Source organism: Lutjanus erythropterus, chromosome 7, assembly GCF_056507025.1.
Source record: "Lutjanus erythropterus isolate fLutEry1 chromosome 7, fLutEry1.hap2, whole genome shotgun sequence".
In the NCBI taxonomy this organism is placed as follows: Eukaryota; Metazoa; Chordata; class Actinopteri; order Lutjaniformes; family Lutjanidae; genus Lutjanus; species Lutjanus erythropterus.
Window position 1 is genome coordinate 5,969,831 of NC_139323.1, and position 23,851 is coordinate 5,993,681.

General features: G+C 38.9%; 1 protein-coding gene and 1 pseudogene across 1 annotated transcript in view; both read right to left on the reverse strand.

Annotated features, from left to right (window-relative positions):
• Positions 1 to 9,924, reverse strand: part of LOC146323477 (SUN domain-containing protein 2-like) — a 28,787-nt gene extending 18,863 nt beyond the window's left edge. Inside the window, exons 1-2 of the mRNA XM_084723119.1 lie at positions 9,910 to 9,924; positions 6,261 to 6,340 (exon numbers count right to left, since the gene is read on the reverse strand). Coding sequence (XP_084579245.1) covers positions 6,261 to 6,340; positions 9,910 to 9,924 — 95 coding nt within the window. The remainder of the gene's footprint in view (positions 1 to 6,260; positions 6,341 to 9,909) is intronic.
• Positions 9,925 to 10,357: 433 nt separating this feature from the next.
• The window catches only part of LOC146323478 (uncharacterized), a 38,211-nt pseudogene continuing 24,717 nt past the window's right edge, over positions 10,358 to 23,851 (reverse strand).

The following is a 23,851-nucleotide window of genomic DNA, read 5'->3' on the forward strand; positions in this document are numbered from 1 at the left end:
GAAGAAAATAGGGAGAGGGCAATGAAAATCATCAAAAGAAGCGGTCATAAGTAAATTAAGTGATTGAAGAGCTCCATTTGAAATGTGGCAAATATACTTGGAACAACATAGAAATATGACATTTCTGTTTGTTTCATGCATTAATGTGAGGAAGGTCACAGTCTCCTAATTGTGTCACACAGATCTGATGTTTTAGTCTCTCATTTATTCACATTCAAGTCTGTTTTCATTTAGTTTTCTCCCACACACTAACTTTTATAAGACAAGAGAGAAATCTTTTTTGTGTGTTTTTTTCTTTCTTTCTTTTTTTTTTTTTTTGGCTTTTCCTTCTGGTGTTTTCCACTCCATGGGTTTTCTCATGCATAAATTGAAAATCTGCATAAAAGAGGATGGAAACCCATAAAATAAAAACTTTTCCTTTCATGTCATGCCAACATGTTGGATGAAATTTAAAGGAGAAGTAGTGAAAGAGTTAAACCAAGCAACGCTGCGACCGTGCACAAAGTTTCTGACAGATTAAAGATGTATGTTTGTGAGATTTTGAAGTTATTGGTACATAAACTGGAATATAAATGTGTTTCTTTGTGTTTGTTCCATGTTAGACAATGTTTGCATGGCCTGGTGTGTTCAAAGGAAATCAAATGACACATGGAAAAAAAATGTCTGTGAGCGGATGCATGCAGTGTTGTCATGTTTTACAGCAGAGACTCAGTGATTCTGCTTTGATCATCTCTGGGAGGGAGCATGTCTTACTGAGAGAAGCAGAGCGCTGGGCTACCTCACTGATGCTGATTTGTATAACAGAGAGAGAGAGAGAGAGTGTGTGTGTGTGTGTGTGTGTGTGTGTGTGTGTGTGTGTGTGTTCGGGGTGGGGTGGTGGGGGGACACACCACATTACAAATGACATGGAATTCACCCTCCAGCACAAAAATGTGCTAATCCTGTGGCACGATTTTTGCCTCTGCTCACAAACCCACGCTCTCCTTCACACACAAACATACAGTATATGCAGATCAGGGTGAACGCGGGAAGGAAAAACATGCAGTTTTCATACAGTTGACCCCACACTGGCATCAGACAATAGTTCCCTGCTTCTTAAAGTCCACCCCCAGTCATGTTTTAAACAACATAAAATGCTCTGCAAGAAGTAATACATTGTGTATGGTATGTTTCTTTGCAAAATAAGTCCAAACACCTTGTTAAAATGGCTTCCATATAGCTCTACACCTTGTCCTCATTTAGTATTCAAGGTTTCATGAATATGTAAATAGCCCCCACTCTCTCCACACACCCCAACTCCCACCCTTACTAAGTAGCTGCAACTGGCTTCTCCTCTGTTTTGCTAGCTAATCATGGTAACTAGCTACATTCAGCTTCTCCTGAGGGCTGGGCGTTGCTGCTAACAATAACTATAGTGCCACCCCCTCGATTAACGGGATTGGTTCCTTAGGTTTATGATGTCATACACACAGCCTGACTGAATCTGTTTTTTTGAGACCACCCTTGCTCACTGCAGTTTCAAAGCAAGAAATGCTCACACATGGTGTTTACTGCTTATTTCACTCCTGATATGTCTTGTAACAGGGGAAAACATCACATGGACATGTTAACAAGTTTAAAACCCTGAATTGCACAAGAGAGGGTCTTTAAAAATCATCTTGACAGACCCTACCAGTTGTTTTTCATGCTTTTTCAAGTCTTGCAAAAATACAAGACAACTGACCCTTTTCCAAGTGGGAACTATAGCTTGGGAGTCACAGGCCTGGCATGCTTTGCATTTGTCTATATGATAAAGCGGTGTGCAAGACGCTTTAAGACTAGTGAAACTCTGTGTTTCATGAGATTGGACAATGTCGTCTTTTTTGTAGTCTTTCAACAATATGAAACACAAGAATGCGTGTGCCAGGAATAGATTAAACACTGTCTTGATCTGCTTTAATGCTGTGAATGTTAGCATAACTAACGCTAGTTTACTAGCAGCAGCAATGTTACCTTCAGCCAAGCTTGTTAGATACTGCTATATTTGCTTTTGATGAGTGGGGGGGTTTGAGGAGTAGGATTTGGGCTGGTGCAAAATCAAAGTGAACCAATGACAACGCATCTCTCTCGGATTTGTTCTCTTAGGTTTAAGCCAGGTTAGCTTAGCTCTTGTCCTGGCTTTGTTTATGGGGCGATCATGGTCCGGCTGGGTGATCGTATCAAAATCCACTGCACTTGTAGTGTCCCTGCGGTTCTTTTTCCCACATTAATAATTGTATTTCTGCTTCAACTCCAAAATTCTTCCAAAAAGAATTCAATGCATAAAAACTATGCAGTGGTCAACAATAATCAAAATGCAGTATGCAAAATGTGTGGATCGAAAATTACAGATAAACAGCTGTGTTCAGCATTTGAAGTTACACAAAGTTAAGTCAAGGCTCTGTTTTTTTAGGACTTTGGACTTGAGCACTCAAGCACTTCTTTTTGTGTAACCTTGAAGTAAAGAGTGGAATGTGTTAGTGGGTGCAGCTGTTTTGGCACCCAGACTCTGTGTTTCTAGAACAAGGTACAGACTGTCTCCGATGAACTCTGTCTCACACACACTTTTCCACATACAGGATCAGCATATAGAGACACGGATCTCTAAAGGGGTCATGAGGTCATAAACAACTTGTCTAAGTGCGGAGCAGTGTGTATACAGGAGTAAACATTCATTTTAAATATACATGAAGAAAAAACATTTCCACATGTGACACGCACGTGAGCTGCGTTGCTCACACAAGATATGTGGCTGCTCTAACCTGTTAATATGGGCGTCCAAATAAAAACCAACAGGTTCCACGATGCAGCACAGTTCATGCAACAATTGTGGCCTGGCCCAACAGAATCCACTAAAGCTGGTAATATAAAGAGATCACCAGCCTGCCAACAGGCCATCCAAGTTTTAAGTGGTATCCATGTATGGCGACCATTGCCACATACAGTCATGGCAGCAGGTACAATCACCACCAAAAACAAACAAGTATACTATTAAAAAATGCAAAAATGTATCTGTGACCTACATTTGAAAACTCAACAGTAACCTCACAGATCAATAACACAAACACTGCTTTTACACTACTTTTACAAGGTCCACTAAATCCAGTCCAGTCATATTTTCTAAACTGAAATGCCAGATGGTTTGTTACACAGAAGTGGGAAGTTGGGAAGTTGTCCTTAAAGCCCCAACACATGATCAGTGGTAAAAATGCTGGTTGTGCCATTGTTTTCCTATGGAGAGAGCTGTGGCACCTGACTAAGTGGCACCGCTGCCCTCTGTGTGGCACACCACTCGGATCTCCCACTGACCGCTGCACTCAAAGTTCAAATAATTTGCTCAAAGCTCAAATTATTTGAATTGTGACCTTGCTTGCCACTGACCTTTCAAAGCAGAACCAATGAGATAACAGCTACGTGTGACAACGCAGCCAGAAAAGACCAGTAGAAGTGACACAAGGGGAGGAGGGAGAGAGTGATGTTCGAGTCTCGAAGGGAACCCAAAGTTTTTCAGAGTTCGCCAAACTCTGTAACACAACATTAAAAGCAGACAACGATTTCACTAGTAAACATAATGCCTGGCAAAATGTGAACAGTCAAGTCGGGTTAGGAGATTTGTGAATCAAATAGTTTATAAACTTAGATAAATCCAGAGCTGTTGATATACCACACAGACAGGACAGAGCGGTTGTAGTGCTGTGCTTTGCCTCGCTGGGCCTTACTTTACAGTGAGTCTAGGACAAATTTCTTATCATGTAAAGTCCCCTTTAGAGAAAGTTTGGAAAAGAGCAGGCATTTTCAAAAAACACTTGGCAGGTGATTGGATGAACCATCTGTCTATTGTGTCTAACACAGCCTACCCTCAACCAATCAGATCAACCAGCGGTGCCAGATGGTTAATCAAACTCTTTCCGATGTTGGTCTTTTTCCATGGAGAAAAGCCTTCAGTGTTGTTCTTTGCTCTTTTTTTCACTGAAAAAATACTCCAGTTCTGATATAATGGATGCTGATCTACACTAACCTCTTCAGGAGACGCCATTGTTTGTTCAAGACAAGTTGCTTCAATGAATGCTTCTCACTGTCGTCACACCTAAAGCCACACCCATAGCTGCCAGTAGGCTCTCCTGGGACACTGACTGTCCGCTTTACTTTTGGTGCAAACATAAATGGATAACTTGAAGCCTAGTAAGATGTATTCCACACCCTAAATTCTCCTCATTTTCTAGTGATTGGATGATCTAGGGTAAAAAGTAAAATAACATAATGGCCAGATATCATCTGTAGTCTGCCACATCTTTCACAGCACACAACTCATTGGGTTAAAAATACATTTTGGCCGCTGTTGCAGCAGAGAAGTATTTAAGGAGAGTTTTCTGTCCATTGAACCATCAACACCGACTAAGGCCATTTGCCATACAGCACCCTGAGCAGCCAAGGGCAAATAAGAATAAGTTTGACTTGTAGACATTATATTGGACTCTCCACTCAATTAAACTAATAGTGCACTGCTCACTTATATTGTGTGCAGCTATGAGTGTATGAGACACAGACCACTCTTCATTCAGATGTGAACACAGATGCTGTTCTTGCACAAACTGCTAAAGTTTGACTTTTGGAAAAGAGTTTTTTGACTGTTTTAACGAGGAAACTTCTCAGGAAAGACAGCAAAACTGTGGCAAATGGGTGCAGCTCACAGACAGAATTATGAGTGTGTGTGAGTCCACAGTACAATGTCTTGTACTGACTTTAAAGTGATTATTCCTCTTCCTCTTCTTGATGGTTTGTATCCAGCCTGCTGCCACCCTTAACGGTTTGAATCTCATTACTTGACATCAGCTGTGATGGTGGATCCAGTTCTGAGAGTATTTCATTGTCTCTGAGGACTGCGGAGCCAGTATGATGTCGTAATGAACAACTGTAGAGAATTAACAGCTAAGCTTCAAACAGCTGTTTCTGTTGTTAATCCATTTGTGAGGTGGCGGTGTCAGCAACAGATCTCTGGAATGACTCTGTAGAGCCAGGTTTGGACTGAAAATCAGGACTCAGAAACCAGTCAAGAAACGGGCAAAGGTCAATATCAGGCAGGCTTGGAAGAAAGGCAAACTTATCTAGCTAGGGATCAGACATAGGGGAAGACATCCAAAAGGAAGGAAGAGATGAAGGCTGGAATCCTAAGTAGCAACCACAATAGACCAGGGGTTCCCAAACTTTTTCAGCCCAAGACACAAAACTTCTTCCTGGGATTCAAACTTAAAGACTTGCCACAAATCTACATTTATAAGCTGATAAAGAACACAACAAATGTTTTTATTTCATTATAAAAGAACACCAAAACAATAATCAAATGTAGTAGGTGCAGTGACATATTACACACATTAAATTTGATTATCATAAAGAAGTTGTACTGTCCACCACAACACTAGAGAGCTTTTGAGTTAGTATCAACAGTGTAATGTACCAACTTTAACAATGTAAATGGGAGCACATCATTGCACTAAAAAATGGAAGTGACACCCCACATTTCCTATCATGCCTGGATGTCATGTTGGTAGCCTTATTGTCATTTTTGTGCTGGTGTGTTGGCGCTGCTGTCTCGGTGTCAAACACCACTATGACCTTAAAATGACCTGAAACATGGACGCTCCGTCTGGCAGCTTTATTGGACATGTCCAGACATGTTTGAGCCACCGGAGCCAGAGGATGGTGACAGGATGGTATGTTTTTCTCTTCTGTGTCAGGTTGTCGGAACTGAAGTGAGCTGAAGTGAACTGTTGGGCTGATTTGGACTGAGAGAGTCACTGAAGGTACGAATGTAACTGACCATGAGGGACGGTGTCAGGGGCTTATACAGTGTTGGAGGACCATGGCTCCAGTACGATACCAAGCCATGTTTCAGGTCTACCCAAAAAATCATAAACACAGAAATTGTGAACAACAGTTTAACGGTCTAACTCCACAATTGTTCTCATATTTTCAGCAACTATTTTTTAACATAATCTATGATCTATAATCTGTTTCCAAGAAGTTTACATGGTCTTGTCCCATGCTGAAAGTCACCGAAGGGTTATCCAAAAATGAATGGAATAGAGGACATGCAACATTGCTGCAACAAAAAAAAAATCGCTCTCATCACCTTCAGTTTAGAATGACCACCCCATGTGGCGTGTACTTGGAGGACTATACCAAAAATAAAAGGGGTGCTCCATCCAAAAGAGGAGGTAATGGGGAGGTGGGAACAGGTGTACATGTGGGTGGAGGGGGTCAGGTTATAAGCGAAAGGCATGAACACGGGAGTTACTGCAGGGCCAGGAGGGAGCAGCAGGATCTGAAAAGGCAGGACAAAGAGAGCAGATAGAAAACGTGGCTCTACAATCACGATGTTGTGACACAGTGTTTGGAGTGTCAGTGGCGTGATGTATCTATAAAGACGGTGTGTGCAGACAGAGACTGATGAGGAGGAGGAGTGCTTCCTGGATACACCATCACACACACAAATGCTTCACTGCCTCCCGCATTTGAATTTCAAATATCCCTGATTATAACAGATTTGCATTGCTAACATCAGTGCAGTATTGACAGGAATAGATTGATTAACACTGGGCCTGTTTCTGTGTTTTAATGTGACATATGGGTAGCTCAGTATGAGGTATTTACTAAGGACTGTGTGCATTCACCTTGAGATATAGGTAAGAACACACAGCATTTTGTTAATTCCTCTGTACTGACTTTATCTTAACAGCACACATTTTGCAACTATACAATACTGCATGAGTACAATACTTCAGCATCTGCAAGTGTGCAGGAGTCTGCATGACAAAAGGCTCTGTGCAGATATTTGTACCTCCAAACTGTTGTGAACGTTCTGTGCTAGGATTTTATAAATAATATAATAAATATATTAATTTATAATGACCCTATTTCTAGTAGGTTATATCATTTTTATTTTACTACTACACTTTATTTTACTGTTTAGTCAAACCATTTTAATCTCCTCACCTTTTGCTTTTCCCCTTTGTCCTTTTCTTTTCGACACTAACACACACACCTCTGGTTTCTTACTGCACACTCATGGGCTCGCCCCACCCGCCTGGTGGGTTAGCTTACCAAGTCAGCAAAATAACAGGTAGCGGGTCCCTTGGCCATCAACAGTTTCTGCTGTCATGAGCTTCAAGCTCCGTCTTGTTACTTGAGTTTGGTTTCGGATGCTGGTGAATGGATTCAAAGTCCATGAGCTGGGAGGCTGTGAAGCTGCAGTGTATCCTGATCTGCACATCCCAAAACTGCTGACTGTTTTCTGCCTGAAAAGTAGACTAATGCAACCAACCAGCATTCAAGTGCTTTAAAAAAGAATGAATGAAGCTAGAACAAAACAGATTTTTGCATCTGAAACTAGAAGATCGGTTCTTTCTTTTGATATGTTCCACATTAACATATTCATAGAAGTGAATATTCTGTGGGTGTTGAAAAATCAGTGAATTTTGTCAAAAATGCTGTTGCTGGTTGGCAACTTTATCAAAAGACGCCAGCAGGGAAAGAGTTAAAGACTCCTCCTCAATGAAAATCAGTCCCAAGTTTTTAGGAAAGGAAAGAGAAAACAAAGAACTATAATCCCCCCATCATATTTAGCAGTTACAAATACTCACAAGAAAGAAATCATGTTGACTCCGCTTTGACCAAGATTGTCCAAATCTGACGACTTTACCAGAAAAAAGCAGCAAACCACTATGCTGTTAAAGGCTCAATTAATTTCCTGTTAAGTCAGAAATAACTGATTTTACTCACGGCTCATCAGAGACGCACACAACTACCACTTGGAAATGGTAAGGTCTGCTCTGAATTCTGTTCTGCCAACATACCTCTTGCTACCCTTGTTTATTAATGATTGCACAACTCCACATCTCACTTTGCACATGAGGACGCTTTGACAGCAGTCAGCAGCCTCATCCTGGTCTTGCTAGTGATGTACACATGGGCGTGGTCAATAGAGAACTTCGGTCATTTCAAATTTGCAGGAATTCCAGGCATGTTTTGGCAGTAAGGAAGTTAAGTGATCAAATATCTAAACATATGTTATTCTTGCCATCATGAGCATCGTGTTTTTATTTATGATAGTCCTAACTGTATTATATTAACATTTTATAAGTTGACATCAATTTTAAGCCTTTCAAAATACACATTTTAGCCCATGTCCTTTGTTGGGTAGAGAGGGACTTTCTTCTCAGGAGCACTGAGGGGGAAGAAGAGTTATTGATCTGTGTGACCACATGATCAGCCGATATCTAAGGTCGCAGAAAGAAGTGGACTCTCTGCACCATTCTACATGTCTTTACTCTGACTGCTAAAAACAGCTGATCCAGTACAGCTCAGACCACCGGACCTCTGGGAGACCTGCAAATGATAGCAATGCACTTTATTCAGAAATGGTGCAGGACAGAGGGGTGCAGTGGGAAGATGTTAAGTGCAGCATGTCTCTCGGAAACCAATAACTGCTTTTTAAAGAGATAGTTCACCAAGTGTAAATAACACTTCTTTAGTCAACCTGGCATGCTCGGGCTTTAGGAGACTTCAGCAGTATGGAGGCATTTTATGTTTTTATTCTGGTCACCATTCACTTCCATTGTTTGAGATATGTATGCCTTGTGATGTGTTTTCTGATATTAACCCGATGTCCACTAGAAGGGACATGTTATAAAACATAAGCAAATAACAATTTGGACAAAGAATCATGTCTTATATCCCAATTGCTTGAATTATGTAAAAAAAAAATCTAAATCTTAAAACCTTTTTTCTCCCAGGTCTCAGGAGAACAAACATTCTTGAGTGTTAATAGGTTTATTTGTTTTATCATGTTAATGTTCCACTCAGTGCTGATTATAGAAATAACCCATCTAGTAGAATATTAATTTTTTTTATGATTAAAAGTAAATTTATAAGAGCACATAAAAATGTCTGATCACTGCAGATGCCAAATATAAAAGTGAGATGGAACAAACATGTCTGCACTTGAGCAGTTAAAAAGCCCCAGTGTATAACAGCAGAGGTGAGGTGAGGAACTGTCATAATGAAAATAGAATAAGATTAGATATTCAGCGATATTCTCCATATTTTCAGGTTTGCGTGTGGTATAGGACCTTTAAAAATGTAAATCTAAAGGTTAAAGCACCTATGTGTAGAATCTTTATGAGACTGTATGACATGGTTGAAAAGTAAGTTTTTGTTTGTAGAGGACTCTGAGACACTGCTGGTGAAATTCATGTCAGTGTTGTAGCAGTTTCTGTAGGGGGTCAGTGATGCACAGAGACTGAGTCAGTTGGTCCGTCACTCCTGACTAACATTTTAAGCCATTCACTTTTAGACATGGACATTATTGTCCCCCAGAGAACAAATCCTTATGACATTGGTGATCTACTGACTTTTAATCGAGTGCCACCAGCAGGTTGACATTTTTGATTCAGAGTGAAATGTCTTCAAACTATTAAATTGATTCTCATGATATTTCAGTACAGACATCTCCCCCACAGGAGGAATTGTAAGTTATGTGTTGTGCATAAACCATGAAAGTTTAATATTTGAGTAAGTGTCTCAGAGCAGAGAGAATGTTTTAAAGACATCGTCTCCGAGCCATGTGGGGCATCACTGAGGATGGTGAGCAATTTTCATTCATCAGCCTCAGCTGTGGTTTGTGTTGAGTGCTTATTAGCAAATGTTAGCATGTTAAACAATTATTAGCTTATGAACATGGAAAACTGTGTCTGACTGTGTCCTGACCGACTCCAAACTCCATTATGGCGTCACCAGGGTCAGAAATGAACTGTTCTACCTGCTGCTGTGGCTGCTGGATTCCAAAATCTACCAGCTGCTGCTTGTTTTAACTGATAGTGTGTAATGGCTTACCTTGCCAGAATCCATCTCGCCAGGCTTCATGTTATCCGTCTGTGTCTGCACCAAAAGTGGTGCAGCCAATCAGCGTCTTCAGATTGACTACTGGCAACTACAGGCGTGATTTTAGGTGTGACGACAGCGAGAAGCATACATAAGTAAATAAATAAATACCAAGAATACTCTACTATAGTACATTAACAAAGCATGTGTACTTTTTGCTTCCCACCTCTGCATATATAACACGTTTTTGGAAAGTGCCTGCTGTTTTCCACAAAGTTTCTACAGACGACTTGCCAAACGGTTGGGAAAAAGTTACACGATCCCAATGTAAGACGGGACCCCCAGTCCTTCTTGACTGTTTTGATTTGAGTAAAGCCTGTCTCAGGTTGAGGTTGACCAGGCAGAGGATGTTGGTGTGCTGCAAAGGCCTGCTGATCTCTGGCCAGGTCTTTAAATTCTCTTATAGTCTGGTACTGAGGATGGTCCACTGGTCTGTGATGAGTTCAGTTGCATCCTCCAAGGATGTCAGCAGCTTGATCTTGGCCTTTATAACACAGTTTATTGTGTTGTCATCATTCTCACGCTGGTCCGTACAGGCTTTCAGCTTTGGCCCAGGTCTGTGGCACATGCCACATTATTCAAGATATTCAAGCAGCCATGCACAACTTTTCAGCTCTCTCCCAGTCACTCACCTGGTGTTGTATTTTGTGAGCACTGTCTGGGTTGTTCTCAGGCAGCCGTGTACTTCATCCACTGTGATAGCTGATGTTTGAAGAGCTGGAGAGAAACTGCCGAGGAGCGTCAGGCAGTCATGCATGAAGTCGTGGAACATGAAAACTGCTGGATCCCAGCAGGTTTGGAAGTAGTGGCGTGCTTTCCTCATCTGCACTGGATTCACCCCTTCAGCATCTGGTGACTGAAGCTTTATACAAAATGAGTCAAACAGGAGTAGTAGTACAGGAGTATGACAAATAAGTTAGGTTACATATAATTCATTGAACTTTGAATTGAATGAAGTAATCTACACTGTCATTTAGCCTATATGTTCTAGGCATTGGGTAAGTCCCTGGTAGACTTTCAGAAAATGTTCATTGACACTGAGGAGGTAACAAACCCACCTGCTGCCTCCAGCTGTAGTTGGTACAAGGAGCCCCTTCATCCTGAAGTTGTGCTTTAGGTTCTCCCAATTGTGCCTGCTTTTACAATGCAGCCCCAACAGCATATCTTAAAGCTGTTTTGTCATAGAGTAGCTCTTGATGGAATCCTTTAAAGATCATATAAAGGAAAAGGGGAGTTCTTCTAAACACAGTATACATATTAGGAAATAGCTGAAGAAAACATATGAAAAGACAGAACTATATAGTACTGAATTGTGGAGTTTGACCAGTAAACTTCATGATTTCTGTGTTCTGGATTTTTTGGGCGGACCTGAAACATGGAGCGGTGGTGTGCTGGAGCCATGGTCCACCAACATTATATATGTCCCATGAACCTACTCACGAACGGTGCCACCTCCCCTTCCTCTCACAATCCCTAACAGTCAGTTACAAACATACCTTGCACAACTCTTTCAGTCCAAATCAGCCCAGCAGTTCACTTCAGCTCACTTCAGTTCCAACAACCCAACACAGAAGGAAAAAAATACCACCCTGTCACCGTCCTCCGGCTCTGGTGGCTCAAACATGAATGGACATGTCCTACAAAGCCACTAGACAGAGTGTCCATGTTTCAGTTCATTTTCAGGTTGCAGGGATGCAGGTTGTAGGTTGTTGAACACGCCCTGAGCATTTCAGAGCAGAGAAAACTGATCATTTTTTCATGATTTTGAGATCTAATTTTCTATACTTTGTAATTTTTTAATCATTCAGATTTGGCTGGGTGGTGAAAAACACATTTCTGTGGTGTGACAAACTCAGAAATACACATTTACTGTTGCTTTAAATGAACTTTAAAGTAAGTTCCACTTTAAAGTAAGTTCCACGAACTTTAAAGTAAGTTCCCCTGTCCTAGCCACACAGAATGGCTAGGACAGGGGTCTGCAACCTGAGGCTCCAGAGCCACATGCAGCTCTTCAGCTCCTCTCCTGTGACTTTGACAAAAATGATATGGAAATGAATAACATTATATTTTAAAAATATTTTTCATGATTCATTGTTGTAGGTCTATGAAAAAGTTGAGACAGCTCAAAACTTCAAGCCAACATAATACATACAGAGTACATCAGTTCTGAGCCCAAGTGAAGTTTTACCAACTACTGATCTTTTGTTGAGATAATTTACTTTTCTTCTTTAGATAAATTTAAAGATTTGAATTTTAGAGACCCCAAAATGTTGTATTTAAAAAAATTATAGCTTAAACCATTTAAATTTAAAGCAACAAAATAGTAAGGAAGAATAGTAAATTATCTCAACTAAAGGTTAGCAGAAAGTTTGTAAAAGTTTGAGTTGGACACAAAACTCAAAAATCTATTGCAGTATGTTGTACACCAAATTTTAAAAAAGTGTTTCATCAACTAAAATATCAAACACTGTGTCTATGGCTCTGTGTCTTTTCCTCTAAATTGTGATGGTGGCTCATCTTCTTGAGTCTCCATAATCTATGGCTGCCAAAAAAAAGTCTTTGAGGAAAAGAGAGAATTTAATAGTTGCGGCTCCAAACAGATTTTTTTTTTTTTTTTTTGGCCAAAAATGGCTCTTTTGATCGTAAAGGTTGCAGACCCCTGGACTAGGACATGTATGTTGATTCATCTTAGCTTGCTTGCTATGCCTTTACAAGCCCCTGCCATCACCACGGCACCATCAGTCGCACACGATACCAACTTGGCCCACCACACCTCCTCCTCGCAGACCCCTCTCATCATGTTATCTATTGCCTGGGCGACATTCTCTCCATCTGTTCTCTCCACATCCTATATCCCTTTGAAGTCAATGACAAGACTGTCATTTGTCGTTTTTTCTCCACTTCCCGCTGGAAAAAAACATTTAATGACCGTCAGCTATGTGGATTGTTGCGTTTGATAAAATGGAGGCACGTGTGTTCAGTGAGATGACTAATCCAGCTTGCACTCAAGAATTTGAAATGAATACTCACACCGGAGTTATTTATAAGGAGTAGCAATTTTCTGATCTTTTTAACCTGTACATGGAAAATGTTGATATGATCTTTATTAAACTCTGAAGAAAGTCCAGCGTTGGGTCAAATTCCATCAGGTTGTGGAGCATTTAATAACTCCAGACAGACAGATGGCAGAGAGGAAGGTGGAAGCTCTGTCATGTACAATGTTTCATTCAACACTCAGCATGAAGCGCAGCAGGAGGCTCTGGCACGACAACAAAACAAATTATAATTCTAATGATGAGCAGATCAATGTCAGTGTCTTCCCTCAGCATGGCTAACAGTCGGTGTTTGACTCGATTCAACGGACAAAAATTTAAGGATAGCAACTTGATTTCTTTGCTAAATTTTCAAGTGCCAAGGTGTTCTGAAGACGCACACAAAGGGTGAAGGAGGGAAAGTCAAAACACTACAATCTCAGCAAGTGTTACTTCTGTGTGGTGTGTGTGTGGCGAGAGAGAGCGGTTCTTCTTGTGATTAGAGCAAATAAATGCATGTGTGAGAGTATAATGGAAACTATAGGAATGTAGTGAAAACGAGGGCGGCGTTCTTCTCCTCCTTTTGTCACAGGAAGTGCAACGTGTCCTTTTCAGTGAGCTCGGAAGGACAAAATGAGGCAGCAGCCATAACAAGAATGTTTCAAACTCTGATACCCTTGAACTTTGTACTTGTATTATAAAAGGCAGCAAATGTAGAAAAATAAAAACAGAACTGCACTGGACACATTCTGACAAAGAACTATTTTAGTGTAGGTCACCCACACTTGAGCCCAACACACAATCACTGTACTGTTATATGTGGACAAATAAGACACACACATTATTTGTCTATAAAAAAAATACACAGAAGTAGAAGTTTTCAGTGTCTTTAATCAAGGGGGAAAAAGTACAGGCTCTGAAATGTATAAGTATAAAAGTAAAAAGTAGCCCTCTCTGTCTGTTTTGTCTTATTTCTTGTTACATCTTTTCCATCCCTTTTGCCTTGTTATGTCTTTTATGTCCTTTTTATCTTGTTACATGCTTCTTGTCCTGTTATGTTTTTTTTGGTCTTTTTACGTTCTTTTTGTCTTATAACGTCCTCTTTTGTCTTGTTGTGTACTTTTTGTCTTGTTACCTCTTTTTTTTTATCTTGTCTCGTCCTTTTTAGCTTGTTACTTCTTTTTTGTCTTGTTATGTCTTTTTTATCTTGTTAGGTCTCTTATGTCCTTTTTGTCTTATTATGTTCTTTTTGCCTTGTTGCATCTTTTACATATTTTTTGTCTTTTCTGTCTTTGTTCCATCTTGTTGCAGCCTTTATATCATTGCTTTTTTGTCCCATCACATCTTGTTATCTCTTTTTCATCTTTTGTGTTGTTTTCATCTTGTTGAGAGTTTTATGTTGTTTTTGTCTCAGTCATTTTTTTGTTGTTGCGTCACACTATGATGCAAAATAAAATAAAATAAATAGAACCAAAAATCGCCCTCAAATGCAGTAAAATTAAAACAATGAGCCTGAGTAGAAAGAACAGATATTTCTCACATTTGATTAGTTCAAATGTCAGGAGTAAAAGTGAAAAGTAAATCAATAAATACCAAGAATACTCTTCTATAGTACAGTAACAAAGCATTTGTACTTTTTGCTTCCCTCCTCTGCATATATAACACACGTTTCGCTGCCTGTGTCGACTGCTGAACTGATCAGCTGTATGTGAGCTGGACTGAAACACCTCCTGTTCAGCCAGGTTCTCTCCTCTCCTCCGCACAAGTTGCTTTCAGCAGCTTTGTGAAGAGGTCTGAAAGGGAAACGAGGGGTGTGTGCACACGGTGACACTGATTGACTGTAACCACAGTGTAGCCGGATAGCTATGAACATGTCTGCAGTGCTGGCAGTCAGAGCGAACCACTCATGAGCAGCTCAAACTGACACTTCTGTCTGTTACTTTTCTTTGCTTCTTCCTCTCATCTGTATGTTTATGAAGTAAATTCATAAAGCCTCGGGATACGTGCAGATTTTTTTGCTGAGCTTGTGCTGCCTCGAGCAAATTCATGTCTACTTACGCCCACTCGCTTCTTTCCATTGATTTTGTATTTGGTCATACTGAAGAAATGTTTTCTTTCTTTCTGAACCAAACTTGTTGTGTGTACCTGTGATCAGGGCTGAGAGGGTTACTTTAAAAATGTATTCCAATACAATTACTGATTACCTGATAAAAATGTAATCAATAACCTTATACAAGAATTACAATATTAAAGTAATCCAACTTGATTACTCTGGGATTACAATACCAAATATGTTACAAATGTTTAACCTGATATAATATATCATCTTTGACAATGACAGTATGATGACTGAAGGCAGAAGTGCACCATACATATAATCTAATGTAGTACATTGTTTTCAATTCATTATCATGTCTTCTAGTGGACAAAATGCTTAAATGGGTGGAAATTTCATAATTTTTTGTCTTTAAATCAATCAGTCAGTGGTTGAAAAAGTACTCAACACAACTTGAGTCAAAGTATAGTTACTCCTGGTCAAATATTACTTAACTACAAGTGAAAGTTGCTCAGTCAAAATTTTACCCAAGTTAAAGTACTAGAGTACTTGCTTTAAAAAATACTTAAGAATTCAAAACTACAAATTACAAAGTACATTTTCTATTATCAGTACATGCTGTATTGTTCTCATGATGCATTTACAGAAGCTTGTAACTCTCTGAAACCATCTAATGATGCACTGACCTGCTTGTAGAACCACTCTGCTACACAAAGCTTATAGAAACACCTATAAAAACTTCAGCATAGAAATACAATCAAAAACAAAAAGGACAGCTGTTGTCATTTTCTGATGTAACTATATTAAAATCACCATATAAAATTAGAATCAACTGTAAGGATTTCTTCAAGTCTGTTAAATAACAGAGATTTCTTTCTGTCTTCAGAGGCAGTATACATACATGAATTATGTAGTATTTTTCACCCCATAAAAACAATCCAACATTAAAAGCCGACCTGGAATTATTTATCTTTTTCTAATTATAATAACATCTTGAGATTTAATTTATTCTTTCTCCTGCCGTCACCATTACTGAGTTTAGTTTGAATGACAGAGGGAGAGTTTGCTTGTTCTTGTTACAGAACCTCTGGATGATGTATTTCTGCTTTTACATCAATCCCAGGTGAGAGCAGGTACTGTGATTGGTTTCCTTCTGTAAGGAACACAGCATGCAGCCAATCGCATTTTAGAAAAGAGAAAACAGCAACAGCTGACTTCAAAGCTGTGCTTAGACTAAAAGTAAGGAGTAACAACAATTTTCCTAGAAATGTAGTGGAGTCAAAAGTACATTTGTCTTTGAAATGTAGTGGAGTGAAAGTCATAAGTTTCCAAAAAAAAAATACTAAAGTAAAGTACAGATACTCAAAAAATGTACTCAAGTAAATATACTTTGTTACTGTCCACCACTGCAATCAATACATCAATAAATTGTGCACAACAAAGGAAGAAACAGCTGGACAAACACTTAGAGCTGCAATGATTAATCTATTATTAATCCGCATCTATTTTGACAATCGATTAATGGTTTTCAGTCATTTTTTTAATTAAGAAAAAGTCAAAATTGTCTGACATCAGCTTCTTGAAGGACCAGTGTGTAGGATTTAGTGGCATTTAGTTGTGAGCTTTAAGACTGCAAATACCTTGCCTTAACATCACCTTCCATCTGTGTAGGAGAACCAATGATGGCTGTGAAACTTGTGAAAAAATGCAAGAAGTAATTCTAGAGCAAGGGTTTGGTTTGTTCGACCCCAGCCCGAAATGTGGCAGTTCTTATTTTGTGCTTATTATACACTAATGAAAACATACTTATGAATATTTTATTCAGTTTGTGCCATATTCTTACAATAAATCCCTGTACATCTTTTGCACTGGACCTTTAAATGTGAATATTTTCTGGTTTCTTTACTTTTCTCTGACAGTAAACTCAATATTTTTGAGTTGTGGACAAAACAAGACATCTGAGGACATTTTTCACCATTTTCTGACATTTCATGGACCAAACAATTAATTGATTAATTGAGAATATACTTTCATAAATGATGAAAATAATCATTAGTTTACAGCCCTAAAAACACTATATTTAGCTAAACAATTTCACCATATTTTACACTGAGGTAATCCAGAAGCAACAGAAAGTAATCAAGTTACATTACTGTAATATTGTGATACTTGGATTATATTGCTGACTACTATTTTTAACAATGAATTTAGTAACTATATTGGGATACATTTTTAAAGTAACCCTCCCAGCCCTGCATGCAGTATCAATCTGCTGCCGTTTAGCTGATTTGAAGTAGCAGCATCTGGAATAATATTTTCTTTTACTTACAGATTCAGACTATAGTCAGTTGACATGATGGCAGTATTCTTTGAAGTTTAATCCAACGAGCTTGATATGACACCTCTCTGCTGTGGTTCACAGGATATAGATGCAGTTGTGACGGTGACTCACACTGTCTTTGTCTCCTCAGATGACGCGCGTGCTGCACATGTGTGCGGCATGTGTCTCCTCCAGTGTCTTTATTGTCTCTGTGCAGGAGTGTGTGTGTGTTGTCCTTACATATGCATGTGCGTGTGTATATATCTCCCCGCACTTTGATCAGCTGTGGCAGCAGCGAGCTGACAGGCCAACAGAGGCTGACACACACTGCTGCTGTCATCGTTGTCAAGACAGCAGAAGATTGCAGCGAGAGACACATTTACACACCACACAAACACTCTGTGTGTGAGTGTGAGCGTGCGTGTCAGTCAACACTGACACCCCTCACACACTGGTGTGTGCTGATTGTACAGTTGAAAGCGTGTGCAGACATACAATGGAGTGTGTGTGTGTGTGTGTGTGTGTGTGTGTGTGTGTGGTGGCATCATCATGGCAGTGACAATGTGGGGAAGCAAGAGTCGTGGTGTGACTCACACACAGAAAGGAAATATGTTAACACTAATAATAGCACAAAAAAAACAAAAAAAAAACAGGAACCTGTTGCTGTCAGTCATATACGTCTTGTATTTTCTACTTTTTATACAGAACTTATGGAATCAGTTTTGTGTCCATATACTCAAAAAAAACTTCTTAAATATCAAACAAAAAATAAAAATTTGGGAGAAAATAAATCTCACTGAAGCAACAACAACAAAAAGGAAATTGAACAGTAAAAGTTGGAAACATCAGAGTCAGAGTATCTTTTCGTTATTAGATTTTTCTTTCAGAAACGAGTATTAAAAAACAAAAAACGTGGTTTTTTGAGTTTCATTTTAAAATACAAAAACTTAAATCGAAATCGTCTGTGTTTTTTTTTCTTGGTCAAAAAGGAAACAAATCACTAGAAAATATTCATATTCTGAGAAATCATTTTATTATAATTATTTTACTTTTTGAGGAAATTAAAGTGGAAGTCGGCTCAAATGATATTATACTACTTTTAAATTTCTCTAAAACTGAACAGTAAAATGATTCCAAGTTTCACATGTTTACAGTCAGGGCCGTCCTGAACTCCAAAAGAGTGAAAAATTAAGCCAACTTATCGACGAAAAACATACACTAGTTAATTATAGGCAGTGTGATTTTCCCTTTAATTTTCTATTATAGAAACAGATTTATCAAATTAGGACTTATTTGGTGATTTGACATTCAACAAGAGTTCACTGAATAATGATGTCTAATATAATGAGAAATCTTTCATCCTGTTTGGCCCTGAGGCAGAGCTACCGTAACAGCACGAATAGACGCGCATCAAAATCTAAGTGGCGGCTGGTTTGGCGGGGGTTCACACAAATGATGGTTCATGTGAGCTCAGTGAGATTTCTACAGATGACAGGTCCCGTTCTGTAATGTCTAAAATCATATTTCACTTCTCTCTGACTGTAATAATGGTGAAAAATAATAATAATTACAACAAACATCACAATCTTGTGATGTGTTTCTGCAACAAATCATGGTTGAATTTCACTCAGTGGATGTGAAAGTGATGGCTTATAGATCCACGTTCCTTTTTTTTAACACTGCTTCCCAACTAAAATCGATGCGAGTGAGCTCAGCATGAATCTGTTTCGTATTTTCACTGCAACTCGATGAGTTGCTCGCAAATCGAGGGTGAAGGAGTTGTTCAGTTAAAAATCAAAGGCTCAAAAAACAGTGTGCACATCCAAAAACGATAAATACTTGTTGATGGACAGAAGAACAAATACAAAAATAGGTCCGTACACCAGGAACTGCTGTTTTTGGAAATTTAATAGTGTCACCACATGTGACGTTTCAGGCACCAGCCCTTCATCACATATATCTGATAAAGTTAAAAATGAACCACGGCAGTAAAAATGTGTTTCATACAATAATTACATTTAATCTACAGGTTATGTCTGGGCCAAACTGTGGGGGTCAACCTGTACAGAACACGGGTCAACTGTGATCTGTTACACACCTCATGTTCTGTGTTTGTTTACAACTTTGAGAAAAAATATATTGCTGGCAAGAGACAGTATAACTGACACAATGAAATTCACAGTGTAGCCTGGTCACTCAACACTGTGACACAGTTGCAAAATTAATGCCCAGATAAATGTTAATGATATATATGTAATATTTAAAGGGTCGGTTCACCTGTAGTGCTATTTATTTATCCATCTAGATTTTTTGGAGATACCGTCCATAGCCTTCTCTCCAGTATAATGGGACTACATGACACTCAGCTTGCAGTGCCCAAAGCACCTGAAAATACATCTGAAAACCTCCAAACCCGTGTGTCTTTCCAGAAAATCACGAGCCGGTTAGTCAAGATAATCCACATAACTTTCATGTAGGACTACTTTCTTTCTAGTAGACAAGAAATTAGTGCTAGTAGATTCTACTGCCGAAAGATTCTGCTAAATTTGGCTGAAGAACGACGTTACTTAATAGATTATTTGTGTATTTTTTGTTGCTGTGTGTTTATCATATGAAACCTTGCTATGTCTCTATAAAAAACGATTTAAAGCAATAATTTACACTGCATCATGGGGCTTATTACTTTAATGTACCGTGAATGCAGTACTGTCATCTGTCCAGTGTGACTGACAGTTTCTTTTGTATGCATATCTTAGCTGGTTACATTATGTTATTCATTGTCCAATGTGGACGGCCCACCCTGATGTTACGTGTATCATTCATTGTCTTAGCAGTGGCTTTACTTTTTATAGTATTTTGTTCTCGAGTCATTTAAGTAGACAGACATTAAATTCAAAGGATGTGAGCAGCTTCAGAAACACCATGTCTTGTATTCTGGGATAATGTGACTGAATTGTCCAAATTACATATTGAAAAACTCTCCAATCATTTTCGCACAAAATGTTCTGTTTTTGTCATCGTGACTCTCCATGCTGTAATTTTGTTTGTTTTTTTGTCTTTACTGCACACACGCAATCGATGTCCTGTCAGTCCCTCATGAGAGTGGGATCTCTCCTCTGTTGCACTTCTTGAGCATTCTTCCATTTTTTCCCTCTTAAAAGGATTCTTTCGGGAGTTTTTCTCATCTAAATCGACACTCTAAGGCCAGAGGGTGATGTACACTGTACAAGCTGTAGCGCCGCCTGACGCAGACACAAATGGCGTTCTGCTGTACTATTGTCTTTAGGGCTCAGTTTGAATGGTTGGAAGTATATCATAATTCTTAATGTAGTAGTTGTAATAATAATAGTAATCATGGTGGTTACAAAGATGGTGATGATGCAACTTATTTATAAAGGGCAAAGCGTACTAAAAGCGTCTGATGCTTGTGTTTTTAAGTACACCCATTGTCCATTGTTTTAAATGGCAGAACATGCACTGAAAGCATTTTGATGAGCGTCAAACTGCCTTGTTGCTCCCACTCTGGAGTGTCATGAATAATAATAAGCATTTTTTTTCCCTACAGGTGCAGTATGTGTTTGGGGAAAGCTAAATGGAATAAAAAAAAAGGCAGGGATGCGAGGAGCGAGTGTGATGGAGCAGCAGCACCACCTGAAACCAGGTAAAAGATTAAAAAAGGTCAACCCACAGAAGAGAGACAGAGGGAGAAAGTGGGTGGATATGATTGTGCAGATGTGTCAACTTGATAAAAATCATCTTTATGATCATAAATCATAATTTTACTATACAGTTCTGTGTTTTTTTTTTATTTTTGTTTGTTTTTTTGCTTCAAGTCTGATTCATGTACTTTTAAATACTTGATTACTCCATGCTGATAAATCATTGTGAGGGAGGAGCGTGTGTGAGAAGTGTCAACTTTACATTAAAACATGTTTCGATGATAAATCCTGATGTTACTGTACAGTTCTGTGACTTATACACTGCAGACTAAAGTCGCTATTATAGTGACAGACTGACAGACAGATGCTCATCTGGTCCATGAAACATGTCTGCTGTGGTCTAAAACATCCTCACTGATGTAAACTGTCAAAATGAAACTAATTTAAATTATCCTACTGCCTTAATACAAAAACAAATAAACATTGCGTACCACTTAATCATTATATACAGGGTGTCCAAAAAGTCTCTTTACAATTTAACAAATTTATTACAAAAGCAAATGAATAGATGAATCTGTGGCAAATATTACAAAATGAAAAGTAGATATTGAAAGGTTTTTTTTTGCCTCATTTAATTCACCTCTATATGGGCCTCATTAGTTGCACGAAGCACATCAAGACAGTACTCGATTTTTTGCCATGTTCACTGTAGCATAGCCTCATCAATGGTGGCAATGGTATCTTTGCTTCATGTGTGAAGCATGAATGTGATTAAAAACTCTGATAACCACTGAGTACATAGAACAAATCTGATTAACATATCTGATCTATTGCTTTTGTAATAATTTTTTTTTAAATTGTAAAGAGACTTTGTGGACAACCTGTAGATATATTGAGTATTTTTACTCTCAGAGGAAATAATTTGTCAAAGAAAGAAACTATTATTATTAATAATAATAATACAGAAATAAATATATACATATGAATAGTGATCTTTTGCTAAAATACTGCTGATTCTGTGGCATTGGAATTTTAAATCTGAAGCCTGCAGTGAGCCACTGAAGTGTCGATGGAAGCATTTGTTGCATTTTGGCGTTAACACTTTATAAACCTCTGAGACACTAAATTTAATTAATTAATGTTGGACACGCCCTAAATACACTTGCCCTTGCTCCATGCATTTTGGACCATTCGCTATAGGTAATCTAAATAGAGCCCATAGTGTAATCGCACCGTTGAAGAGATAAAAGATACATTCTGGTGTTAATGTGAGAGGTCACCAAATATGGTTTAACACCCGTTAAACTAGGTCAGATAAATGGAAAATAATACATAATTTAAATCCCTTGGCTTTGTTTTATTAGGTCTGATATATTTTATGGTAATTTCAAATTTATGAAATTGTAACTGAAAAATATTTTATTTGTTTTTCATGACCTCTCCAGGCTGGCCTGCAGGGCCTTCATGGCCCACCAGTGGGCCCCGGTCCACACATTGGAAATCACTGGTGTATTGTATATTATGGACACAGAGCTGGGGCGCTTGGAGCTGGATATATTTCGCAGGAGTTGGTGGCAGCGAGATAAAAGGTCAGTGAATATTGGATTTGCATTAATCAGGGGAACACAGAACACGTGTAATTTATAACAACACACATTAGCTCACTGCAGCCCAGCATCCCTTGGAGCTATGTCTATATTGCATGATTTTGCATCTTGATTTACGTCCGCTGCCAGCATTCAGTGCCACTGCAGGAATAAGTGTAGTGTGTGTCTTTATGTAGTGAGATGAAAACATGCGGCTGTGGAGGTCAGGATGGTGGATGAGTGAGTAGAGCTGCTGACTGTCACACAGACCTGCAATTAATTGTTTGACCACAATCTTTCCCTAACCATAACCCGGAGAGTTCTACCTACCAAACCTTAAAACAACAATCTGTCCTTTACCTTACCCATGTCATACTTTCCATGTGCAGTTGTTATAGAATTCCAGACAGACATCTTGAATTTTGCATAATTGTTCAATATCAATGTCCTATACGATTGCTCACTGGCATTACCTAATGATGTACCCAACAAGACCGGTGCTTTACCTGTCAAAATGTCTGCTGGAGAAATGTCTAGAACAACTAGAGAGACCATATCATTGTCACATGATGGCCAGTGAACTTTGTCTGTCCTTTGGTGGCTAGAAATAACCCAGTGGAGCTTAAAAAACAAAAACAAAAAAAAGATATAGTCCAGTAGTTCCCAACATGACTGTTTTCTCCAGTGAGTCACCAGACAAATCTGGGGGGGTCATTAGATGATTAATGGGAAAATAAAAAAAAAAACAAAAAAACACACTGATACACAAATCTATTTTCAGTAGTTGAATATGTGAGAGGGGAAGGAGAGGGGAAATGTCTCTACGATGGAACTGCTGACAACTCAGGGACATCTTAAGTGTGACAAGGAGACACAACTACACACCAAAAAGGTTGGACCCACTGGTTTAACCCTTAACAGTGTGTTGTATTTTATAAGCTTCCCATGTGTTCTTTAAGAATCCTAAATTTTATAGTTACTAGTGAGTATAGCTGCTGAATAAAGGTTGTGGAGCAAAACGGCTGTACAGGTCGACTGTGCAAGCTGCTTATCCCATATTTATCTTCATTGTTAGGCAGCGTCCTCTATTAGTTGTAGTATTAATGATGGGAGCGTAGGAGAAAGTCAGGTGAGGTAAAGGGCAACAAACTCTGCATATGGGGGACATTGCAGTGGATGGATATGTCTAACAAACCCAGTAGGCAGAGGTTTGTGTCCTGTGTGAAACTGAACATCAACGT